Source organism: Polyodon spathula, chromosome 44, assembly GCF_017654505.1.
Source record: "Polyodon spathula isolate WHYD16114869_AA chromosome 44, ASM1765450v1, whole genome shotgun sequence".
NCBI lineage: Eukaryota > Metazoa > Chordata > Actinopteri > Acipenseriformes > Polyodontidae > Polyodon > Polyodon spathula.
In genome coordinates, this window is record NC_054577.1 from 1,630,153 (window position 1) to 1,655,315 (window position 25,163).

Genomic DNA, 25,163 nt, shown 5'->3' on the forward strand with positions numbered 1-25,163 from the left:
GATAATCAAGCTGGTAGTAAAACCTGGAATGGGTGACACTGCTTTACAAGTCTTACATTCATCTCTCCTTTAATAAATGGTGATTATCACTGGGATGCAATTAGAGACTCCCGCTGCACAGCAGTGTGATCCAGTCCTGGTTTCACTAAGAGTTTAATAAGACACACCTGTGCTCGTTACCTAGACACACTGGGGGCTGATCAAGCTGGTAGTAAAACCTGGAGCGGGTGACACTGCTGTGCAACAGGAGTCTTATTCCCAGCCCTGTATTTCTTTATTTTAAGATCAATGTAGGTTGGTTTTGCACCAAGTGAAAGATGAAATAATACAATCTAAAAATAATGATGTATAAAACAGTTTTTTTTGTTCATAGTTTTTTATTGGAAAATTGCAGGTGTACAGTTTAGGGTCAGGTGGAGTGAAATATACATGGACAAAAACATTTGAGAGATGTTAGTATAGGGATGATTTAAAAAAAAAAAAAAAAAAAAAAGAGTCAGGGCATCATTCAGAATAAAAAAAAAAAAAAAATCAATTAATTTTTTTTTAAATTGACAGTTTAAAAGAAGTCGACGTCTTCTGGCGCATCCAGATCTCTGTACTCTATGATGGCTCGAGGGTCTCCTCGGATCATCCTGGTCAAAAATAAATCAAATCAATTAATACAAAAGGGTCGGTCAACTTCCAAAAAAAAAAAAAATTCACAAGGCTCTCAGCATTGGTACCAAACAAATCGCCTGGAGAATTCAATTGGAATCTCGCTTCTTTGCTACAGACCTGTTCCGTGGTTTCCCTGGGTAACCGCCCTGCCCCCGGAACGAGTCATAATTTCCTCGCCCCCCGCCGTACTGGTTCGGAGGGTACGGGGGCCCACCTGGAGATCAAAACGCAAAGAAAAGATTTGGAACAGCACCGTGACTTGGGGAGGGTCAAGCGGTTAAAGAAAGGGGTCTTGATACCAGGAGTTTCAAATCCCGGCTCAGCCAGACTCCCTGTGTGACCCTGATCAAGTCACTGAACCTCCTTCATATTAATTAACACTAGCCTTGACAAATAAACATGGCACAGTTAAATAAGGCTATCAAATTTAACATGTTCATTACAGCTTGCGTTTAAATTGAAAATAACAGAACCGACCCCTGTTGATTATTCTAGAACGTAGTGGTGGGGTGCTCTAGTTTTTTGCATGACTAGCCTGAAGGCTGAATACATAATAACCATATCTGTATTGTGCTAGTGAAGTATTAACCCTTTGCAGTCCATTTACTCAGCGCTTGTCAGGTATAAAAGGCACTGAATTGCAAAAGGACACTCAGTACTGCATTGTCGAAAATGCACCTAAAACCTGTCCTCCCTTGTGCAAGGTGTGATCACCTGTTTTGAGTGAAAGGTACATTTGACAGACTCTGACCCAAGATACTGACAGCTACTGGAAGCAGGCTGATCTTTGGGATGCAAACTGAACATTTGAAAAACTGCATGTGTATTAATGTTGCAATAACGGTACTATGTTACAAACAATATAAAGCCAGCAGAAATACTAAAACTTGTAAAACACACTGTTCATACAAAGTTATAATATGCTCTGTATTAACCTCCAGTTATGTGAGAGCATTCTACATTCCTGTTTACTCTGTTATAACAGTGAAAAATATTATTGTATCTGAGTAAAGAAAGGGAGCTAGGTTGGGGTCACAATGACCAAGAAACAAGCGTTTAATGAGTTAAGCTTGTCTTTGAGCTACTGCTGTCAAGGCTTATAACCTTTAGCAGAAAGGCAGACGTGAGCATCACGTTTCTTACTTGGAGAAGCAAGCTTGACGTGAAAATAGTCTTTAAGCTAAACACAGGTATTCTAGAATGATTCGAACAGAATGCAAGTGTAAATGCTTTATTGTAACTAGAAGAAACGTAAGAGTTTGAAAGGAAGAGAATATAGTGTAGAAATTAACTTAAAAACTTCACCCAAAGCACAATGGTGCCAGTCTGTGTAGGGCATATAGTAGGACCTGCCAAAGAGAGGGCGATTCATCTGTTAACCTTGAAAAGAAATGGTACCAGGCAGGGGGTAACTGAAGGAAATAACTTTTTGGCAACTAATGAGAGTTTTAAAGTTTGGAATCCAAGTTTTATATAATGGGTGATCTTTTACATGTAAGAAATACTGCCTGGTGCAGGAAAGGGGAGTCAGTGGTGAGCTATATATGGCTTCATTAAAATAATAGAAATGAATGAAGTCCTGGTAACAACCAGTGAGGGGGGGAGGGGAGCCATAGCATAGGACCAAGTTATGCCACGCGTCTGAGCAAACGCTTCGAGAAGACTCTTCTATTAATGACTTTGACAGAGAAGGACAAGAGCTGTTAAGGCGGATTAATGGTTTGAGATTTCATTAAGACTTCTGACGTGTCACTCGTTTTATCACCAGACTCCTCAATAATGCGATCCGAGTCATTATTTTATTACTATAACATCTCAAAAAGCTCTGCAGATGTCTGTGATATTCTCCGAGCGCTGGATGCAGAAGCAGCTCTCTCCTTTGTTATGTCTGTGTTATCTCTGTAGTGGACAGGACTATAAGACATGCCCTTTTTTTTCGGTTTCACTCGGCTCCTATCGGTCTCACTCAGCCATTGAACGGTGTTCGACTTTTCCGGAGGAAAAAAAAAATGAATAGAGACCTGTGCTTGAGTGTGTGATTTTTCTTTATTAATAAAACGTTGTCTGGATATACAGCCCGCCCAATGCACGAACAAAACCACTTACAAGAGTTTAAAACATCTCCGTACTCCTTAAAACTCTCCCCTGAGTTCAAAGAGTATGCTCAAACCATGCATATATCTATCAGTGTGCACATCTATAAAGAGGTATGTGAACAATACAGCAAACAAGAGGTGGGGCTTGGCTGGAGATGCAGTACCGAGTGAGTGATTCAGTGCCTTTTAAACTGGTTTTACACTGAAATAGAAACCACGCATGTAAAAATGAATTGGACCCGACACAACCTGACAAGTGCTGAATAAATGGACCACTAAGGGTTAGAGAGCTCCGAGTGAGGGGGGGTGTTAATAACATTTTTGGGTTGCACCCTTACCTCCGTATCCCATGAGTGGAGGACGAGGCTGTCCGTATCCCATCAGACTCTGTGGCGATTGGTGAGGGTAGGGCACTCCTTGATTCAGTACACCTGAGACAGAAAGCACTTGATCAACTGGTTTTTAGTTGTAATGAAAAACGGTAACCACGTGGTTTTATCTTTCAACACATTCATGCGTTTTTGTGTATGCATAAGAGAAGGTAGATATACAAGATAGATACGACAGATAGACATACATAGAAGAGATGTTTTGCTCAAAAAAAACCCAGCTAACTCCCCGGTCTGTGTAACACACCTTTCTCAAGGGAAACAAAACAGCAGAGGGACTTGCTGGCTTTTGATGCCACTGTGGTAACTACACTCACCTAACTCCTATTCAAAACCTTAAAGTAATTTATTCTGCACTGTCCCTTTCTATTCAAACCTTCAGGCATCCTGGTATTAAGTCAATCAACAGACCCCAAGACATCAACTACTCTCCAGGCTTCAACATGCTGAATACCCTGATTAACGTGGGTCACTCTGGGAGTGAGGAGTTTTCCTCCCCCTGGAACCCTCTGCCTCTAGTTGTGTCAGAATTTCTGAAACTGGAGGAATCTGAAGTCTCTACTAAAAACCTACTGTTCTTTTTTTTTTTTTCCTCCCTCAACCTTATGGAAAACAATTTGTATATTTTAAATTGTTAGTCTTGTAATGAAATTGTTTTGTAAAAGCGCTTTGGGAAAAGGTCAGAATAAATAAATAAATTGCTAGCCATGTATTTTGCTTGGCTGTTCTGGCACTACAAACCTGGCACCGGGGGAGGGGGAGGTTTGATTTCAGGCAGCGAGGGTCGCTTGGCATCCATCAGGAAATTGTTGAAGAAAATCACCTCCTTCCTGACCTCTTCGATCTTGTCCCCATGCTTGTTGAAAATGTGTTTGCGAACAAACTCTGGGCCCTGCAAAAACAATACCATTTCATTATTTATAATACATACAATAGTTACTTCGAGCTTTCCAGACCTAAAAAACGGAGCTTGAAATTCACAATAGCCCTGCTGCTCCCCTCAATGAAGTCTGTTATTATTATTAATATTGAAATGATCAGGAGCCAGGAGTTTGAGCAGGGTTACAAACTCACACACTGGGGCAGAGCAATATATTTTCCTTGTCGTAATGAAGAGTTAGGAAGGAAAAACACAACACACAAACCTTAACTAAATTCCAAATATGCCACTTTTGTGACGGTCACTGTGAAATCTGTTGCTGCCTGTATCAGAAAGGGTGTTCCCTGAATTGGAACTACCAAGGAGATTTGGAGAAAACACGTACCAAAGCATAATGGAAGGGTAAAAAAAAAAACTAGGATTTAAAAAAAAAAAAAAAAAAAAAAAAAAAAAAACACAAAGTAAAAGCTACCACTAAAACTACAAAATTAATTTTACATCTGCTAAGAAAAAGACACTGAAAACCAGTTTAAAATAAACTGCCCTAAATTTTCACTCGGACAGCCACAGGCACCCCCACACACCTTAAACTTCTTGCCGCTCAGCGGGCACAGCCACTTGTCCTTGCCCAGCTCCTGTGTGTTTGCAGAGACAAACTTCTCCACCTCTTGCCCGGGGTCCTTCTTACCCATCTTCTTGGCCTCTTCCTCGGAGATGATCTCCTTCACACTGAACAGCGGGTTGAGCTTCTCCTCAAAGGTCTTCTGCCAGTCCACCACTGTCACGGAGACAAACACACACACACAAAGTCCTTACTGTCCCCACTCCCCAGTGGTCTTGTTCATTCTCACAGCATCACTAGCTCTCCCTGCGCAGCACCTTCTCCCCCCAGTGGTCTTGTTCATTCTCACAGCATCACTAGCTCTCCCTGCGCAGCACCTCCTCCCCCCAGTGGTCTTGTTCATTCTCACAGCATCACTAGCTCTCCCTGCGCAGCACCTCCTCCCCCCAGTGGTCTTGTTCATTCTCACAGCATCACTAGCTCTCCCTGCGCAGCACCTCCTCCCCCCAGTGGTCTTGTTCATTCTCACAGCATCATTAGCTCTCCCTGCGCAGCACCTCCTCCCCCCAGTGGTCTTGTTCATTCTCACAGCATCACTAGCTCTCCCTGTGTAGCACCTTCTCCCCCCAGTGGTCTTGTTCATTCTCACATCATCACTTGCTCTCCCTGTGCAGCAGCCCCACCTCCAGCTCTTACCTTCCCCGTGTGTGATGCGGTTTGGGGGGACTGGGCCCCGGACATGCAGCAGGCCACAGCGATTGGGCATCTCGTCCTCACACTGATACTCACAGCTGTTGTAGTAATCGATGGAGTGAACGATACGCAGGTACAACAGCAGCCGGTCCAGCACCTAGAGGACACAACACAGGACCACGTCACGAGACGGGACTATGGCACTGTGCGCGCGCACACACACGCACGCTTATTTTAAACTTCCCCAACGTTTCTGTATGTTTAAACACACCTTTGGTCAAGGGAAAGAAAGTGCTTTTGAACACAGAAAAGGTGCTTGTAAGCTTTTTGACAGCATGGTAAAATCGCACACCTGATTTCTCTGAAAAGCCTAGAGACAAGCATGACGAGGAGGAAACTGACAGTTCGCCTGACCGACCGGATTCAACCCGTCAGTAAAATTTCAAACATCTCCGACAAAAAAATAATGAAGTTGATTTTTATTTGTGGAGGGAGGACGGGGGACAACGACTCTCCACCAGGCATCCTTACCTTGACCAGCTTGTCGTCCCTCTCGATGGTGACCTCGGTGGGATTCCCTTCCTTCACCCCATCCTCGGGCTGGTCCCCGCTGCTCCCCAGCAGCTCCTCCTCCTCGGCGCTCACCTCTTCAATCAGGTAGTCTGTGATGTTCTTCAGGATCGGGTTCTGAGCTGCCATCTGCAGAGTGCATTATTATTAAATTAGCCAATTGGATGCTTTTATCCAAAAGCAACTTAACAAGGGGGTGATTCTACATCATTATTATGAGTATTTAGGGTGGGTGAACTATGCATCAGCTGCAGAGTCACATACAACAACGTCTCACCCGAAGGATGGAGCACAAGGAGGTTCAGTGTCTTGCTCAGGGTCACACACACACAGAGAGTCAGTGGCTGAGACAGGATTTGAACCTCCTGGTATCAAGATCCTTTTCTTGTCTTGGACAATCTTGTTCCAAATCTTTATTTCGCGTTTGATCTCCAGGCGGGCCCCCATACCCTCCGAACCAGTACGGCGGGGGGCGAGGAAATTACGACTCGTTCCGGGGGCAGGGCGGTTACCCAGGGAAACCACGGAACACAGAAACTGATTTATTTTTAATTTTTATTATTTTTTTTATTATCCCTACACTAACGTTTCTCAATGTTTTTGTCACACATTCTCCTACAAATCTGCTGCTACAGAGTTGCTTCCAATAGGACCTCGATTTGCTTCATCCGAAGGACATGCAGACAACGGTCAAGTAAAACCAGGGTTTTTTTTTTTTTCTTCTAGTTTCATACAATTTGTTTTAAAAAGTAAATGTTTCATTCACACACACTTATTTACAATTACAACCACGTTTATTTATTTTTAATTGCTGCTTTTTTTAAACATTAGGACTATTTTTGTACTGAACGGTCTAATTGTTAGCAGTGGTTTGGTGTATGAGACACTCCTGGGGATGATCATACAAATGCAATTACCTGCTTTGTATTGTACAGTTGCTTTGAGAAACTCTTTGCATGAAAGGCGCTATATAAAAGAGACTATTTGGGGGGTCAACAACATTTCTGTACCAGAATGTGCGAACGCAGCATTTAATTGTATACAAAGACTGACGAAATATCGATTATGAATACTGTTTTTTTTTTTTTAAATCAATCTCCCCGCAAAGAAATTTGAATTAATATTTTAGAGACTTAACAGCTTTCCATTTTTTTAATTGCCTAACAAACTGTGCCCTGCAAACTTGGAAGGGATTTGCTGTCACTGCAAGAAGAGAGTCTTAAAAACAGAACTCTGCTCAGTGCGATGTTGATCAACGACGTGTTGGAATCGATTAAAAACGCAGGAATCTGAATTGATTAAAAAGGAATTGACTGGAGTCTTTTCAAATCATAAAAAAAAAAAAGGTCTAGATTAAAAGTTAACTAGGCACAGCTTCAAGAATTTAGCACTGAAAGAGCCACAAGGGGGCAGAAATGGAAGCAGAGAGACTTCAGAACAAAACGTTTTTTTTAAACAGTTACAAAAGCATGGAATAGCCTATCCAGGAAGATTCACATATATATATATATAAAAAAAAAGGACTAATTTAAGCGCGAAAATTTAACCGCACGGTTGCTCAACAAGAGGACCTACCCGGTTTGTCCAAACAGGTAGCGTTTTCTCCAGTCGCAAGATTTCATTCTAAATGAAACTTAACAGGAAATAGACCCCCCCCCCCCCCCCCCCCCCTCCTGTTAAAGTGCCGGGACTGGGCTTCTCACCGCAATGCTGTCCCCCTTGCCCTTGTCCTTGGAGCGCCAGAGCAGCTCTCTCTCATCCAAGGCGTGGATCAGCTTGGCAGACAGCTTGATGTCGTTGCGCAGGACCTGCTTGTGCTGCGTGATGCCGCTCACGTAGCGGACTCTGCGTACCAGGTCCTTGTTCACCACAGGGCTCAGCTCGCAGTCTCGCAGCTGGGAGAGAGCAAACACACACAGCAACTCTTAAAACAAGCACAACAGAATTGCCAGCACTACCCTCTATAATGCAATACTCATTTTTATATCTATCTATATATAGCACCCTTCACACTACAGCATCCCAGGCACTGTACAAAGTTAAAACAATTTGCTGTCATTTATTTTATTACATATATAAATATACATATATATTTTGTTTATTGTAAAAAGAACATTTTTACATAAAATTGGTTGTAACTGAAGTGTACTGTATAGAAGAGCGATTTTGTTTGTGAGCTTCGTACAGCGCTCTGGAACGCTTGAATAAAATACATGGGAGTTGTACTGTACAACTTTGACAAAGCTCAAAAAAAAAATCTTAACACAGATAGCGCAGAGCAGGACAGGCTGCTGCTGTTCTGCGTGGAAGCAGCTCCCAGCTCCAGCCAGCGCAGGACTCACGCGGATATTCTGCAAGCTCCAGCAGATCTCTTTGATATTGACGCTGCGGTCGAACGTAACCCAGCCCCTTCGGAAAAACCTGTGGAGCAGAGAGAAGGGACCATGAGAGATCAGAGCACACACTGGGTTAAGGGAGGGGAGTGCCCAGGAAGTGGTCTGTGATGCTCAGGCTTTGCTAAACGTTCCCTGGGTCCGGGAGATGAGATTAGAACAGGGCTTCTCAAACACGGTCCTGGGGACCCCGTGTCTGCTGGTTTTCATTCCAACTGAGCGCTCAATTACTGAACTAGACTCTTAATTGAACAGATCACTTGCTTAATTAGACCTTTTTACTTGTTTTCAGCTCTTGGAACAGCTGCATTTTTCAAGTTAGTATTTGATAAGTAACTTGAACTGCAACTGTTTAAGAGCTGAAAACAAGTAGAAAGGTCTAATTAAGCACATTATTGGTTGAATTAAGAACAAAATTTACAGAAACATTTGTCGTTCACTGGTCAGATTACCATCGCTTTTTAAAATCAATTCCAGCCGCGTCACTGATCAAAACAGCAGTGCGCACTATTCTGTTAAAAAAAAAAAAAAAAAAGTAATAAAAATAAGAGCTTCTCACAGCGGCAAACGAATTGAGTTTGAAGTCGTTGTTGGTTAGTGAACTAAAAACCAACTTCACATGAGAGCAAATCACAACAGTGATGTAATTGAAATTGGGAATTGATTTTAAAAAAATTAATAATTTTGAACTCAAAAACTTACCTTCGGTCTTGCTGTGGATCTGAAAGCGCAACTCTCATGAATCCTGGATATCTTCGGCACAGCTGAAACCAAACAGAGCTGTCAAACACTAAACACCACCCATTCCTGGTTTTAAAAGCAGTTTAATAAGACATGCTGGCTAAACAAACTCATAGCAAAACCTGGAATGGAGAAACAGCTATGAAACAGGACTTCTTTCCATCCTTGCTGTATGATCTTGGCTTGACCTGCACAACAGTTTGATCCAATCCTGGTTTAACTAAGTTTAATAGTAAGGCACACCTCTGCTTGTTACCCACACATACCGAGACTGATCAAGCTGGTAGTAAAACCTGGAATGGGCAAACCTGCTATGCAATAGGAGTCTCGTTTCGGACTCACCGCTACAATCTCTGCCTTGGAGATGTTGGGTGCGAGGCCCCTCATGAACAGGGAGCAGGTCTTGTGGAGCGGGCGCGGGGTGAGCTCCACCTTCCTCTCCTCCTTCCCCTTCCGCTCCCTCTCTTTCTTCTCCTCCTTCCCCTTCCTCTCCTCCTTCGGTTTCTCCCCCTCTCCTCTCTCCTTGGGCTCCACTGTGGGGAGAGAGACAGAAATTGAAGACGCCGAGAAAGACTTTGTAGTGTTGGTTCTCAATAGAAGACACACACACCAGTCTCCTCCTCTTCCTCTTTCTCCTCCTCCTCTGGTTTCTCGCTCTCAGATTCAGAGTCAGAGTCGGACGCGCTGCCTTCGTCTTCATCGTAACTGTCATCCCCGCTGTGCTTCCTCTTGCGTTTCTTGCTCACCTGCATACACAAACTCAATTTCGTTAACGTCAAACTTCTAGTTTAACACCCTTGTGGCCGCTTTGCATTCAATTCGCTGGTTATTTCTGCTTTACTACGTCCAAAACTAACAATGTTTTTTAAAAATTACCCATTTGTAGTTATTTTTAATCTTAAAATATACCGCAGTGTTTAAAGACTACATTGACAGCATGTTTATATTGAAAAACAATTGTAGTTCCTACACAAACAGAAGTGTCAACATTTTACAGCACATTTACCTGATCAAACTTGTAAGCCAAATTCTGGACGTTATGTTTGGCTGCAAATCAGGTTATCTTAAATATTTGATAGTAGACATAGATTATGAAATATTTTTAAAAACATACAATTAAAAATTAGTAATTTAACCTTTTATCCAAAGCAACTTAGACTAGGGGCATCACAGCTGCTGCAGAGTCTCTTCTAATAGGACCTTGTTTGTTTTACGTCTCACCTGACAACTACACCCTCAAACCACAAAGCCCTCTCTCCCTCCACGGTGCCCTGTACCTTCTTGCTCTCCGGCTCTTCCTTAGTGGCTGCCTTCTCTCCCTCATCCTCCGAGGACTTCATGACTTTATCATCCACGCTTTCACCCCCGCTCTCCCCCTGCGACGGGGAGACAACGTCACTTGTATTTGAGCAGCCTTCACTTTCAGCACTTCCACAACCGGCTTTCAGTCGCTGCTTTTTAGAAAGCCAGACGCTAGTTAAGAAACAGACAGATTGATTTAGCATTTTCCTGCAGCGTCTGAAGCTTACCTTCTCCTCTTTCTTGTCCTCCTTGTCGGCCAGTTTGCGGTCGCTGTCCCCGCCTCTCGGCTCCTCTTTCTTGAGGGTCTCCCCTCCGCCCGGCCCCCCTTTCTCGTGCTTATTCTCTTCCTCCTCTGTGGTCTGTTCCAGGATGCGTAGGTCGTGTTCTGTCCCGCCCTCCATTTTGATGACCGCTGAAAAGGGGGAAGGAGAGATTCGAGTCAAGGCTGTAAGATTTCAGGAGGTACCAAACTCTGCTCTGTACAGAGTAAGCTAAAATAAAACCGGTCTGGAAACTTGATATCTGCCTGCATGAGAACCTCAGGGTGTGAGAATTTCAATTTTCAGCTCAGGGGGACAAAATAAATACACAAAACAGACCCTCATGAAGTGTGAAAATGTCAGACCGCTTTGTGCTTTCGTCATCTTAAACAACTTCTTAAAAAAAAAAAAAAAAAAACTTTTACCATGTGTGGTTTTCTCTTACTGTTTTTAAAACTTAAAAATCGCACGTGTGGCTTATTAAAAAGTCAACTGGACAAAAATCACTAAAAACATGCGATAGACAAACTTAGTTGTATTAATTTGAAATAAGTGTTTAAAAAAGAAATGGTGTAATTATTTGATTAATTGGACAAACCGAACACTCTCCAGGCTTCAAAATGTTTCAATGGTTGTGTACCTTGTATCAAAAGCATATTTATTTATTTTACATTATATATATAAACACACACACTGGAGTCTGACACCGCTGTTACAAGGAGGAACGACTAATGAGATGATGACACTGCTGCACGCGTGTGCGTGTCTGTGTAAGACCCAGGAAGCCACACCTGCATCAAGGACCTTGAGGATGTCGGGTGCCTTCTCCTCTGGTCCAGGTACTCATGTGACCATGACAGACACATGCCAGCGTACACATTTGCATTAGTCGGTGTGAGTTATTCCTCCAGATAGGAAGAGGAAAGTACCAGTTCCGGTTCAGCTTGGCAGGTAAAAGGTCTTTCGGTCCTTTTCGTTTCGGGGCCAGGGCCACAGACGTTGCGCGCTGGCCAGCCTCGTCCGGGTGGTACCTGGACTGGCCTTTGAAGCCCTCTTAAAACCCTACACATGTGATGTGGGAAGAAAGGGGGCGGGGTGGGGGGGGGGCAGGGACGAGAGCAGGTCCGCTAGTCATTGGTAATGGTTTGGGGCATCAGTAACCATTACCAAACCCCCCCTCTCAACACATTTAAATATATATTTCATCATCAATTAAATTACATGCATTAGTTAGAAGTTATAAACTAATCTACAACAATTAAAATAGGATAGGGTTTCCCAGTAATCCAGGTCAATTTACTTCATGTAAAATCTAGGGATAGATCAAAGTACTTTGTTCTTGTGCCCTATTCATATTGCCTAGGATCAGTGTACTCCAATCCGGCTCTCAACTTCCAGTCCAGGTTTTCACTCCAAGCAGGTTCTAATGTAGTTAACTGAAGCGGTTAAAAGGCAACTAACTTGAATAAAGACCAAGACTGGAATGGATCTCAACAGCCAGAGTTGAGTACCGCTGACCTAAACGCGTGATGGTTTGAGAATTTTGCATGAAGGTAATGGCAATCTGGAGTCAAAGCTTGTTGATCACACAGTACCAGGGTGGAAGTGCATTCAGGCGTGGAAACAAGACTCCCGTTGCACAGCTGTATGGTCCAATCCTGGTTTTACTAGTCTAATAAGACACCTGAGCAAGTCACCCACACACACTGTATGGGCTAACCAAGCTGGTAGTAAAACCTGGAATGGATGAAAAACCGCTGTGCAATGGGAGTCTTATTCCCCATCGCTGTTAATACTGGGAAACCTCTCTCACTTTGAAAAAAAATTAAAGATTGGAAAAACTAAATATATATTACAAGAAATGCATCACTTGTGTGGACCAATTTACCTTGCTTCTTTTAGGACTTAACACAGCGCACGTTTTTTTTTGCGTGCACGTGTGTGCGTGCGTGCGCGCGTTTGGGCTCTTCTGTACGTTTTCGTCGAAGTGGCTTATTTTTTTATTTAATCCACTTCACCCAATTTTTGTGCGCGTCTGTTTTTAGTTTTCGTTCTACCAACAAAAAAAAAAGTGCTCCTGTCTAGCTATCGGACCCTATGACTTTTGTACCACTAAACGCTGCATTGTGCGCAGCGCAAAACCCTCTCTGTCTACAAAAACGAGCAGAGCGACAACGCAATACATATCCGGCGAAGGCTCACAAGGAACAATCCTGTTTTGTTCTTCAGAAACCTTGGAATTTGAAGGGGGGGGGGGGGGGGGGAGAAGGGTTTTGTTAAACAAAACATATATGCATACACTTTGACATCCACAATCTTTATATCTTAAAAGAAAGCAAAATTGAAAGTGTCAATAGATCACGTGCACACAATTAAAAACTACTATAAGATCGTTTTCTAAAACAATTCAAGAAACAATCCTAAAACAAAGGAGAAAAAATACACACACACTCACACACACAGCCCAGATGGATCGTGAACTCAATTAAAACCAGACAGTTACTGCATATTAAACAGTCAATGTTATGTGAACAAAGTCCATTAATACCAGTTTAAAATTAATTTTTTGGAGATTGTTTTTTTGTGTTAAATCCACATCATCTACCTGTTACTTCGTTATCTTTAACTAGATCGCTATGAGAACTTAACTCTTGAAGTTTAAATGTAATTTATGCAAATTACATCAATACAGCTTGCGTTAAGTCGTCCTGCCCAAGAAATTAATTTAGTATTTCATGAGTTAATGGCATGAATTAAAAGGAGATTAATATCCTAGAAAAAGAGAGGACTTGATTGGACGTTTGTAAAAACCCTACAAGGTCTAGGACCAGGGGTGTCAAACTCCGCTCCTGGAGGGGCTCGCAGTCTTCTGGCTTATGTTACACTACACCCCCCCCCCGGCTCTCAGTTACTTAATTGGGCTAATTATTTGATGACTTGGACGCACAGAACGCTTCTCTCCAGGTCTACATGAATACAGTGCAAAGGAAAACCCTGCGACCCTTGAGGTCTGCAGTCTGACATCGCTGGGCTAGATAAAGGTGATTTAAGCAACATTATGAAAACTCTGCAAAGCTAAATAAAGCTTGCTTTCTGGGATCTATCCGTCTATCCACAGACGCAGTGAATTTGGTGCAGCGCGAGAGGGGCGCAGTGCAGCAGCGTACCATTCCTCGTCCTTGTGCGCCAGGAAGAAGTCCTGCATCTGCTGCCGACGGAAGTCGATCTTGTACTCGTTGTATCGCTTCACGGCCTCCGTCTCGTCCACAGAGTCGTCCAGGGAGAGCAGGAACTCCTTGAAGGTCTTCATCACGGGAGGAGGGGGGCCCATGTCCAGATCATGGAGGTTACCCAGCCTGACCACCGCGAAAAAACAAAAAACGCATCAATAAAATTGTAGATTTTTTTCGGGTTTAAAGACTCTATAAGGTCTCTGACCTCGTCTTCGTCGAGACGAAAAACATACAGAGGAAATAAAACAAGAGTTGCATTCTGATTGTTGGTGTCGCTTTTAATGTCGGACCTGGTCCGAAGCAGGACCGCAAACGTCTTTTTGATGATGCGGGACAGGGTCCGGACATCGGACTGGAAAGCGAAAATTTTCATGTCGGACCTGGTCCGAAGCAGGACCGCAAAGGGTTAATCAATTCAATCGATCGTTGTTAAGAAATACGTCTCAATCACTCACTGAGAAACGTGTCAATAGCAGAATGGATTTCATTTTTGCAGGCTTGAAAATGTATTTAAAAACGTGTTAACAAAAGCGTCTAACCATTATTGAAAGCTAGAATGAAAAATAGCGTTTTATGCTACACAAAGTGTTCGTTCCACACAGCTGTATTTACATGAAAAGGAGTCGCTTGTGTGTAGATTATTAATAGGTAACGGATCCAGCATGTTACTGTTATCCTGACCACCTCTGCCATGGGACTTACCTTGCCTGGATGGGGATGCCATGGTGCGGCTGCATTATGTGCATGTCGGGGTGTCCCCAAGGCTGAGGGGGGCCGTAACTGGGGGGTCCCCCACCCCCATAGGGCATGTCATAGCCACCGTGGTAGGGGTCACCGCTGTGGTCATCCCTGCAAACAAAACGAAGAAAAAAAGAGATTAAAAACAGACACAGGTCAAGTCACGTGCCACAGATATAGAAAGAAACTTTCCTTCGGTCACAATTTTACTTTTCAATTTTGTATAAACGTTAAACAGTTTTGTATGTGAACTCTACGGAGTTTGAGAAGTTGCCCTGCAAAAACTTTTATAGAAAAAAAATGCAAAAAAACACAACATTATATATGTACACCTCAGCACTAATGATCAGAAGCAGGGCTTGTGTGAGTTTGTAACCCTGCTCAAACTCCTGGCTCCTGATCATTTCAATATTAAATTAACATCCTTCGTGGAGGGTGGTTCTCAGCCCCAGGACTGGGCGAGGTCCTAAACCGGTTTCTCAGTGTGGGTTCTGTGCTCACCAGTCCCTCCTCATGCGTTTCTGCGGCGGGCTCAGCTCGTGCCGAGGCGGGGAGAATCTCTCTCGCCGGCCCCGGTCGTAATCGCGGTACTCCGCTCTGCTCCGCCTCTCACGGCCTCGATCCCACTCTCTGAACGGGGAGAAACAAAACCGTTACAGCAGCAGGCTTCCACCCAATCCCGATCCTGGAGGGCTATTCCACTCCAGGTTTAACAGGAGACCATGAAGACGGATGCTTAATGAGGTCAATAAAACAAAATTTAGAACAGGGCTTGGAATAAGACTAGGAGCGGATCTGGCAACTGTGTTCGACCCCCCGCACTAAAGACTTCAGCCACAGCGAGCTCCGACCCAGATTGCGCAGCAGTGTGATCCAGTCCTGGTTTCGCCAAGAGTTTAATAATAAGACACACCTGAGCTTGTTACATAGACACACTGGACCACCAAGCCTCCTGCAATTAATTCTAGGAACTGAACTATAAAACAGCTCTAAAAGCGCCACACAGCGAGGGTCGGGCACTTTTCAAAACCCCACCTGTCGTTCCAATCATCACGCCTCCTGTCGTCTCGCTCCCTGGAGCGATCGTAGTCGCTTCTCTCCCGACGGAATTTGTCCCTTCGCCGCCGGTCGTACTCGTCGTCGCTGTTATCAGCCATGTCCTCTTCAACAAACCTGCGAGAAGGAGAGCCAAGGTCTTAGCCAGGGTTATTATTATGCATTTATTTCTTAGCAGACGCCCTTATCCAGGGGCGGCTTACAGCTGTTACATAAATCTCAACTTACAGATAACAGCAGTTATAAAACACAACATCAGTAGCAAATACGGGTGCCAATCCAACTAAGAAAAACATGGCCCCAGTTGTGCACCACTGCTATAGAGCAGCGCCTCTCAAACTCGGTCCTGGGGACCCCCTGCTGTGGCTGCTGGTTTCCATTCCAACCCAGCTCTCAATTACTGAACTAGACCCTTAATTGTACTGATCATTTGCTTAATTAGACCTTTTTTTTTTACTTGTTTTCAGCCCTTGAACAACTGCATACTTCAAGTCAGCTACAATACTCGATAAGTAACTTGAACTGCAACTGTTTAAGAGCTGAAAATAAGCTGGTCTAATATGATCAGTTCAGTTAAGGGTCTAGTTAAGTCATTTGAGGGTCCTTTTGAGGGGGCGGTTTGAAAAGCCCTGGGATAGCCTTTGTGAAAGGCGCTATATAACAATGATTATGCATTATTATTATTATTACTACAATATAGGTATTCGGTTTTTATTTTTGATCACGTGATGCCCATGAAAATATATATTTGAGCAGATTCGCTTTCTAAATCAAACGCGAATTACTAAAGTCCGTTCCTTATTTCACCCCCTCCTATAAATTGTTACGGTTATCGCAGATTTTACTTGAAGATGCATTTTCGTTCAGTCTAATGATTTCTGAATGCAGCTTTACAATAATCAAATGCGTCAGTTTTCTCCCCTTAATTTAAACACTTATCAAATTACACAACCGAATGACTTTAAAAAATAAAAATAAAACCCTGTTAATTACAGTTTAATAAAAGGGAGCGAGAACATAAAAACCGAAACGGCGGAGCACTTAAAACAGGCAATCGCTTTTCAAACTGAAACAAAAAGAAATCATTTATTAATAATCGTTAAGGGTTTGTTTGACTGGACCGTCTGGAAAACGAAACCCGGGTCTGAAACGGGTTAAAATTCTGGTATGTATAAATAAATTTAAAATAAACGAACGCGTCTGACCAAACTCTGTGGGGGGGGATGTTTTTTTATTTTTTTTTTTTATTTTTATTGTTATTATTAATTATATATCTCTGCAATAATATATATTCATAATGAGGGGATATGGAAATTACTATGAATACAAGAAATAATATATAATACAATTAATAATAAATTTTTTTTATTAAAACATCCCCCTATACATTTATTTTTATTTATATTGTGATTTGTATTTATTTTTTTAGTTTTTTTGTAAGGGGGGACCACACGATTAAAATAAAAAAAAAAAAAAAAAAATAAAATAAAAATCCTCCCCCCCCCCACAGATCTATATATATAATAAATAAAAAAAAAATAAAAAAAAAAATAAATAAAACATCCCCCCCCACAGAGTTTGGTCAGACGCGTTCGTTTATTTTATTGCCGTTTTAAAAACCGTTAATTTTTTTAAAAAAAATTTAAAATCCATTTTTTATTCTGAACGTTCTGGAATATTCTGCGCGCTCGAGCGACCTCGAGACGCCCGCCGGTTTTTTTTTTCCCCCCCAAGAGAAAAAATAATTAATTCCCACCGACTTAAACCCTTCTTAATTACACGAAACACGCTATATATAAATATATATACAGGTATACATTTTTAATTTAAAAAGTAAAGAAACGCAAACCCCTGTATTCACCGTCTTTGTTGTGTTTACTCTTTCAAAGCCAGCTCTCTTACCTTCTTCCTGCGGCAGCCCTGGCGAGTACCCGGATGACCGCGCTTTCGGGTTAAGAACAGCGACGCGGCGACTTTCCTACAGCGCCACCAACCGGCCGGAGGTTCAACGTACCACGCCCAGGGATGAGTAGACATGTGCCACAAATCCCCCAAATATTGGACGCCAAATAAAACCCATTTCGCTCCAGAAACGGCTGCGATGCACACAAGTACGGACTGTCAGTGGAATCTGATGTCCGTGTCAGCATGTTTTTCATGCGCATAATAAAAACACTGGCGAATGTTTGCAGCATTTAGCAAAGACCAACGCGTTTCCAGTCTGGTGTTCGTAAGATTCACATGCCTCCCCTCATCCCAGTGCTCCCAATAACTTCACACCACTATGGAAGACTTGAGAAAATGTTTTTATTTGTATGAAACAGTTGCATAGCCTCTACACAATACAAGGAGGTGGTATAGTTGTGGTGTGGCTGGTTAAGAACGCTGCTTCTAAAGGAGGCGTCGTTATGCGCTACCTTGTACTGGAAGCTGAAGGACAGGCACAGCCTGAGACAAATGCTTGTTTCTAACACAGTGGTTCCCAACCCTGGTCCTGGGGGAACGCTGCCCTGCAGGTTTTTGCTCCAACCAAGCGCTCAATTACATAATTGAAGCCTTAATTCATAATCTGAGCTTTTTAAATGGAGCAGCTTAGAAAAAGTTTAAGAATTTATGTTCATTATACAATTTTACACCTAAAGTGACAACTCCCATCTGTTTAAAATAATTAAAAAGCTCAGATTAGGCAAATTATGAGTTCAATTAAGGCTTCAATTATGTAATTGAGCGCTTGGTTGGAGCAAAATCCTTGGCAGGGCAGCGTTCCCCCAGGACCAGGGTTGAGAACCACTGTGTTAGAAACAAGCATTTTCTTAACCCCATAGCGGCACAGGCCACAGCCAATTAGAAACGGGCACGCCTCCGAGCCATGGCTAGCCGATCAGCATCTCGCTCTCTCTTCAGGCTAGCCCACGAGAATGGAAGCCTTTTACGGTGATTGTATTTTTTATTAGTCATTTAGCAGACCCCTTTATCCAAAGCGACTTAAGAGAGACTAGGGGGGTGAACTCTGCATCATCAACTGCTGCTGAGTCTCTTCCAATAGGACCTTGTTTGTTTTACTTCCAAAGGATGGAGCACAAGGAGGTGAAGTGACTCGCTCAGGGTCTCACACAGGGAGTCAGTGGCTGAGCTGAATCTCCTGGTATGAAGACCCCCTTTCTTAAGTGCTTGACCAGCGAGCTAGCTGATAAACGATCTCTTTATTGCTCGGAAAGTCTCTGGGAGACACTTGTGAGTTTTTAGCTTGCATACATGAATTTAACAGATCCTGACTTGAGCTCTGTGCTTTCTGCAATGCTCAAAATAACCACACTTCCTGGCAAAGGGTGCGCTTGGTTTATTAATCGTCTCCATGCTCTGGGTGGGGTCAATTCCTGTTTTTCGATTCCAGTTTCCTTTCTAAAACCCATTCCCGATTCTTGCGCCCTTGCTGTCGCTTCCAGCGCATCACGGATCGAAACTGCTACGGTCAGAGTTCAGTGGATTATTAAGGTCTCTCAAATATCAATTCCTTTAAAGGAAATCAAACTATGAATTGATTTTAAAAAGCAACTGGAATTTAAAAGGAATTAACTCCATCTCTCTCTCTCTCTCTCTGCATGCAACCATTTTCTAAGGAACAATCAGTAATATCCTGGTTGTAAAGACTGCATGATCACATGACTCCTAGGAGACACAGCGATTGGGATTTCAAAGGCTGCTGGGAAATCTACGGCAGTCCCCTCTGCATATTGTTGTCGCTGACACACAAACTACAGACAGGACTTGCTGCCAGAAATACTAACAATTACCCTGTGCACCATCTGCCACGAAGTGTGGTCCTTCCACGAGATTCTGGGGCCAGCAGACCAGCGCTTCACTCGCAGGAAGGGTTACGTTCAAAGCATTTCTAGAGATAGATCAGTTGTCACCCACAGCAACTTGGATTTGCAACTCTGGACCCAAAACACACACTGAGACATACTATATAAAATGATCTTTAAAAAGAAACAACTTTAAAAAAAAAAAAAAAAAAAAAAAAAAAAAGTCACAATCTTTCAAACAAACGATTTAGTTTTTGTTAAAAATGCTTTCTATAAAAACAGGGTAACTGGTGCACAGGAATTTACACGTCGGGGAATCCCTTTAGTCCCCCTTCCCCCCTCTCCCCCAGTTTCCCCACAACCCCGGGGTCCAGGGGGGGATCTTCACAATTTCATTCTACAGGTGAGCTTGTTCCATTAGGCTCCGTGTCGAATGCTCTGAATGATCTGGAATATAGCTGAAAAACAAAATTCACAAGACAGGGTCAAACATAACAGACCATGATACTGATGAGATCCAGCCCTCTGAAATGTCTTTATAATATACAGCGCTAGACCCTGATATTGATGAGATCCAGCCCTCTGAAATGTCTTTATAATATACAGCGCTAGACCCTGATATTGATGAGATCCAGCCCTCTGAAATGTCTTTATAATATACAGCACTAGACCCTGATATTGATGAGATCCAGCCCTCTGAAATGTCTTTATAATATACAGCACTAGACCCTGATATTGATGAGACCCAGCCCTCTGAAATGTCTTTATAATATACAGCACTAGACCCTGATATTGATGAGACACAGCCCTCTGAAATGTCTTTATAATATACAGCACTAGACCCTGATATTGATGAGATCCAGCCCTCTGAAATGTCTTTATAATATACAGCGCTAGACCCTGATATTGATGAGATCCAGCCCTCTGAAATGTCTTTATAATATACAGCACTAGACCCTGATATTGATGAGATCCAGCCCTCTGAAATGTCTTTATAATATACAGCGCTAGACCCTGATATTGATGAGATCCAGCCCTCTGAAATGTCTTTATAATATACAGCGCTAGACCCTGATATTGATGAGATCCAGCCCTCTGAAATGTCTTTATAATATACAGCACTAGACCCTGATATTGATGAGATCCAGCCCTCTGAAATGTCTTTATAATATACAGCACTAGACCCTGATATTGATGAGATCCAGCCCTCTGAAATGTCTTTATAATATACAGCACTAGACCCTGATATTGATGAGATCCAGCCCTCTGAAATGTCTTTATAATACACAGCACTAGACCCTGATATTGATGAGATCCAGCCCTCTGAAATGTCTTTATAATATACAGCGCTAGACCCTGATATTGATGAGATCCAGCCCTCTGAAATGTCTTTATAATATACAGCACTAGACCCTGATATTGATGAGATCCAGCCCTCTGAAATGTCTTTATAATATACAGCACTAGACCCTGATATTGATGAGATCCAGCCCTCTGAAATGTCTTTATAATATACAGCACTAGACCCTGATATTGATGAGATCCAGCCCTCTGAAATGTCTTTATAATATACAGCGCTAGACCCTGATATTGATGAGATCCAGCCCTCTGAAATGTCTTTATAATATACAGCGCTAGACCCTGATATTGATGAGATCCAGCCCTCTGAAATGTCTTTATAAAATACAGCGCTAGACCCTGATATTGATGAGATCCAGCCCTCTGAAATTTCAGAATTTCTTATGGAAGTCAACTGCGTTCAAGTTACAGAGCAATGCATTGTGAAACTCGCCCCTTATTTAAAGATATACTGCCTATCAAACACATTGAATATGCACAGCATGTTTAAGTGAGAGATGTCTGGTTTCGGGGGCGGGTACATACCTGATCCACAAACCACAAAGACAAAGAGAGCCAGGAGCCACGGTCCCACGGGAGACCTGTCTTCAGTAACAACTCTCTGTAGGACACAGACAGACAGACAGACAGACAGACAGACACACAGGTATGCAAAACGTTACGCAAATACTAGAGCAGTGAGAATGTGTGTCGGTGGGGCCTGCGTGCATCTCTTACAAAAGACATGAAACAAACCACAAAACGTAACGGGAGTCAAGGATCAAGAATGGATAATTATTTATTAATTCAGCAGATGCTTTAAAAAAAAAAAAAAAATAGACCTACACAGACTAGGGGCGGGGGGTGAACTATGCATCATCAACAACTATCTCCTATCAATCAATCAATCTCTTATCTATCTCTATATAAGGCTGATAAACCGGACAATCCCAGTTTTCCCAGGATCGTCAAAGAGCTTTGAGGGACATCCTTAAAAAAACAAAAAAACAAACACGGTGCACATTTGCAATTCTTTCAGGCTGGATTACCGTGTTTTTCTGAACGTTGCCCCGCTGCGTGATCGTCTTGCTGTGCTTCTCGTTCGCGATTTTCATCCTCTGAATAGCCGACATTTTCAAAGCCTCTCTGTAACCGCGGAAGATTTAATAAATTGACTTATTTTTTTTTTTTTTGCAAGCTGGCTGACTCTCGTTCCGCTGTCGTCAACACCGCAAAAAGAAAGCCAGGGCTTGTGACGTCAGGGCTGAGGCTGCCGTCTACGCACCCAGATCACGTGATGGGGGCGGGTTTGCTTACGTACGCCACCTAGTGGTCTCCTATTATATTACAACGAAACTGGGGTATTGTTTTCGAGTGTGGATTATGTTTATTAAATAGCATATATATATATTATTCTTGGCAGGACAATTTCTCGAACCCCACTGAGTTACAGCAATTGATTTATAAAATATAATCGTTCAAAATAAATACATGGAAAATACTTGAGGTCTCGATGGTGTGGCGTTTAAAAATGGCTTGTAGGATTTTTTTATTTTTTTTTTGAGGATTTAAGATTAAAATGTTTCTTTGGTCCGAGGTATACAGAAACCGCTGTGTAAAGAAATGTGAGCTAGCATGCCGTTATCAGAGCTGTCCGCCAGGGGGCGGTTTTCAACCGGACTGTAAAACAAGTCAATAAATAAACACGTTTCTGAGGGCTGTTCTTCCTTATAAGCTCCTGTTGTTATCAATAATAAAATATATTTTTCTTATGAAGAATTACATGGGGAAAAAAAGTGTGTTGTTTTCAGTGTAATAATAATATGAGATACTAGAATTTCCACCGCCACTGAAAACACCCAGAGCGCTGATTGGCTTTCATGCGGCACATGGTTTATTCACACACTTGTTATTGACTTCGCAGAGAGTAAACACAACAATGTAAACAAACACGGGTTTAAAGGTTTGCAAGTTCCTTTGGGAAAGTGCAAGCAACGTCTGCTTTCTGATAAAGAGCGGACAAACTCTGGAAAAGTAAACGGAGAGCATGCTTTTACCTGTGCAGCTAGAGATTAGTTTAGGGGTTCCGAGCCATGCTCCTGGGGACCCCCTGTGTCTTCTGCTTTTCAGTCATAAGAACATAAGAACATAAGAAAGTTTACAAACGAGAGGAGGCCATTCGGCCCATCTTGCTCGTTTGGTTGTTAGTAGCTTATTGATCCCAAAATCTCATCAAGCAGCTTCTTGAAGGATCCCAGGGTGTCAGCTTCAACAACATTACTGGGGAGTTGATTCCAGACCCTCACAATTCCCTGTGTAAAAAAGTGTCTCCTATTTTCTGTTCTGAATGCCCCTTTTTCTAAACTCCATTTGTGACCCCTGGTCCTTGTTTCTTTTTTCAGGCTGAAAAAGTCCCTTGGGTCGACACTGTCAATACCTTTTAGAATTTTGAATGCTTGAATTAGGTCGCCACGTAGTCTTCTTTGTTCAAGACTGAACAGATTCAATTCTTTTAGCCTGTCTGCATATGACATGCCTTTTAAGCCCGGAATAATTCTGGTCACTCTTCTTTGCACTCTTTCTAGAGCAGCAATATCTTTTTTATAGCGAGGTGACCAGAACTGAACGCAATATTCAAGATGAGGTCTTACTAGTGCATTGTACAGTTTTAACATTACTTCCCTTGATTTAAATTCAACACTTTTCACAATGTATCCGAGCATCTTGTTAGCCTTTTTTATAGCTTCCCCACATTGTCTAGATGAAGACATTTCTGAGTCAACAAAAACTCCTAGGTCTTTTTCATAGATTCCTTCTCCAATTTCAATATCTCCCATATGATATTTATAATGTACATTTTTATTTCCTGCGTGCAGTACCTTACACTTTTCTCTATTAAATGTCATTTGCCATGTGTCTGCCCAGTTCTGAATCTTGTCTAGATCATTTTGAATGACCTTTGCTGCTGCAACAGTGTTTGCCAGTCCTGCCGAGCTTCCATTTATTGAGGAAGACCCTTCATTGAACTGATAATTTGCTTAATTAGACCTTTTTAATTGTTTTCAGCTCCTAAGATGTTGCAGAGTTGAAGTTACTGGTAAAATGTTAAGGCTGACTTGAAATCTGTGACTTTTCAAGAGCTGAAAATCGAGTGAATAAGGTCTAATTAAACACGTTACTGGTTCAAGGGAAGCCTTGGGTTACAGTCTGGGTAATACAATTTGTTTCTTGAGTGAGGCAAAGGACTTGTCTCCTGCTGGGAAGAGAATTTTGTGACATGTGACATCCACTGTGATAGAGATGATGACATCATCGCGACATGAAGTCATAGCTTCCCTCAGGGGGAAAGACACCACGAGTAAATTCTAGTGTCAATTCTAGTTGTAAACACCAGTCTGATTAGTGAAAATAAAGTCGTGGTCCATATTGAATGGGATTGGTTTTTGAGTTGGTGACCCACGGTCAAATTATATTGTCAGTTTGAGTTGACACGAAAAAAAATAGGCAGACAGGGAGACCTGGGGAAGGTTTGACAGGAAACCTCAGGGTCAGGCTTCAAGCAGGGTCCAGGGTCAGGCCCGGGCTCCACGTCAAAGGGGGTCCAGGGAACACAATGCCAGCGCTGGAGCCAGCTCGCTCTGCGTTTCCCCTACTGCACACAAAGGAGTCACACCCAGCTTCCCAACAGGAAGTGCTCGAACAAAGAACTTCCTGGAGCTGAAGTAAATGGAAGAGCCAGGGAAGAGCAAGAATTCTTGAGGGCTTGGATTAGATGTGTGTCTCTCTCTGTCTCTCTGTTTTTGTGTGTGTATGTGTCTCTGTCTATGTGCCTCTGTGTGACTGTGTATGTGGCTCTATGTGTATGTGTGTAGGTGTAGGTGTCTCTGTGTGTCTCTCTGTGTCTTTGTGTGTTAGTGTGTGTGTGTGTGTGTGTGTGTGTCTCTGTGTTGAGTGAATCAGTCTGGTTCAGCCCACACTATAAGACTCGCTCCAGTGAGCTGGTTACAATGTAAAGCATGCACACAATCACACAGAGAGTGGACAAGCATCATAAAGCAGGTGAGAGAACAGCAGGGCTTGAGTGCATGGAGTCTGTCAGCAGAGAGACGGGCAGCTAACACAGCAACCCCATACAGAGTCCCTTTCCACCTCAATCCAGGGGAGCCCCATTCCACCTCAATCCAGGGGAGCTGCCATTTGCTTGCAGATAGCATTGCATTATAGAGGAGGGTTGTTCGTCTGGATTGACATTTCCAAAGGATTGAAGAAAGAGAGAGAGGGAGAGAGAGGAAGAAAGAAAGAGAGGGAGAGGGGAAGAAAGAATCTAAGGGGGGAAAGTCAGAGATGCAATCTCCTGCAGCCAGCAAGCAGTTCCCACAAGTGCTCTGTGAACGATCTGATAAGCAGACAATGAAATAGGTCTGTTTGCAACCCCGGTCCCATTAC

At 42.7% G+C, this 25,163-nt stretch overlaps 2 protein-coding genes across 2 annotated transcripts; both read right to left on the reverse strand.

Moving 5' to 3' along the window:
• Nucleotides 1-357: 357 nt before the first annotated feature.
• srrt (serrate RNA effector molecule homolog (Arabidopsis)) lies at nt 358-17,516 on the reverse strand. Its single transcript, XM_041237346.1, has 20 exons — nt 17,435-17,516; nt 15,553-15,690; nt 15,019-15,147; nt 14,482-14,628; nt 13,655-13,902; nt 11,338-11,388; nt 10,514-10,698; nt 10,262-10,360; nt 9,595-9,730; nt 9,327-9,517; nt 8,946-9,007; nt 8,193-8,271; nt 7,554-7,745; nt 5,812-5,979; nt 5,284-5,437; nt 4,610-4,803; nt 3,887-4,037; nt 3,095-3,187; nt 778-874; nt 358-635 (listed from the first exon to the last, which is right to left on the reverse strand). The coding sequence occupies exons 2-20, from the start codon at nt 15,672-15,674 to the stop codon at nt 560-562; spliced, it is 2,574 nt and encodes an 857-aa protein (XP_041093280.1). The 5' UTR covers nt 15,675-15,690; nt 17,435-17,516; the 3' UTR covers nt 358-559.
• A 2,244-nt stretch (nt 17,517-19,760) lies between these two features.
• On the reverse strand, nt 19,761-21,972 carry LOC121305604 (stress-associated endoplasmic reticulum protein 1-like). The gene is made up of 3 exons (XM_041237296.1): nt 21,767-21,972; nt 21,264-21,339; nt 19,761-19,837 (listed from the first exon to the last, which is right to left on the reverse strand). The coding sequence occupies exons 1-3, from the start codon at nt 21,848-21,850 to the stop codon at nt 19,797-19,799; spliced, it is 201 nt and encodes a 66-aa protein (XP_041093230.1). The 5' UTR covers nt 21,851-21,972; the 3' UTR covers nt 19,761-19,796.
• Between the last annotated feature and the right edge of the window lie 3,191 nt (nt 21,973-25,163).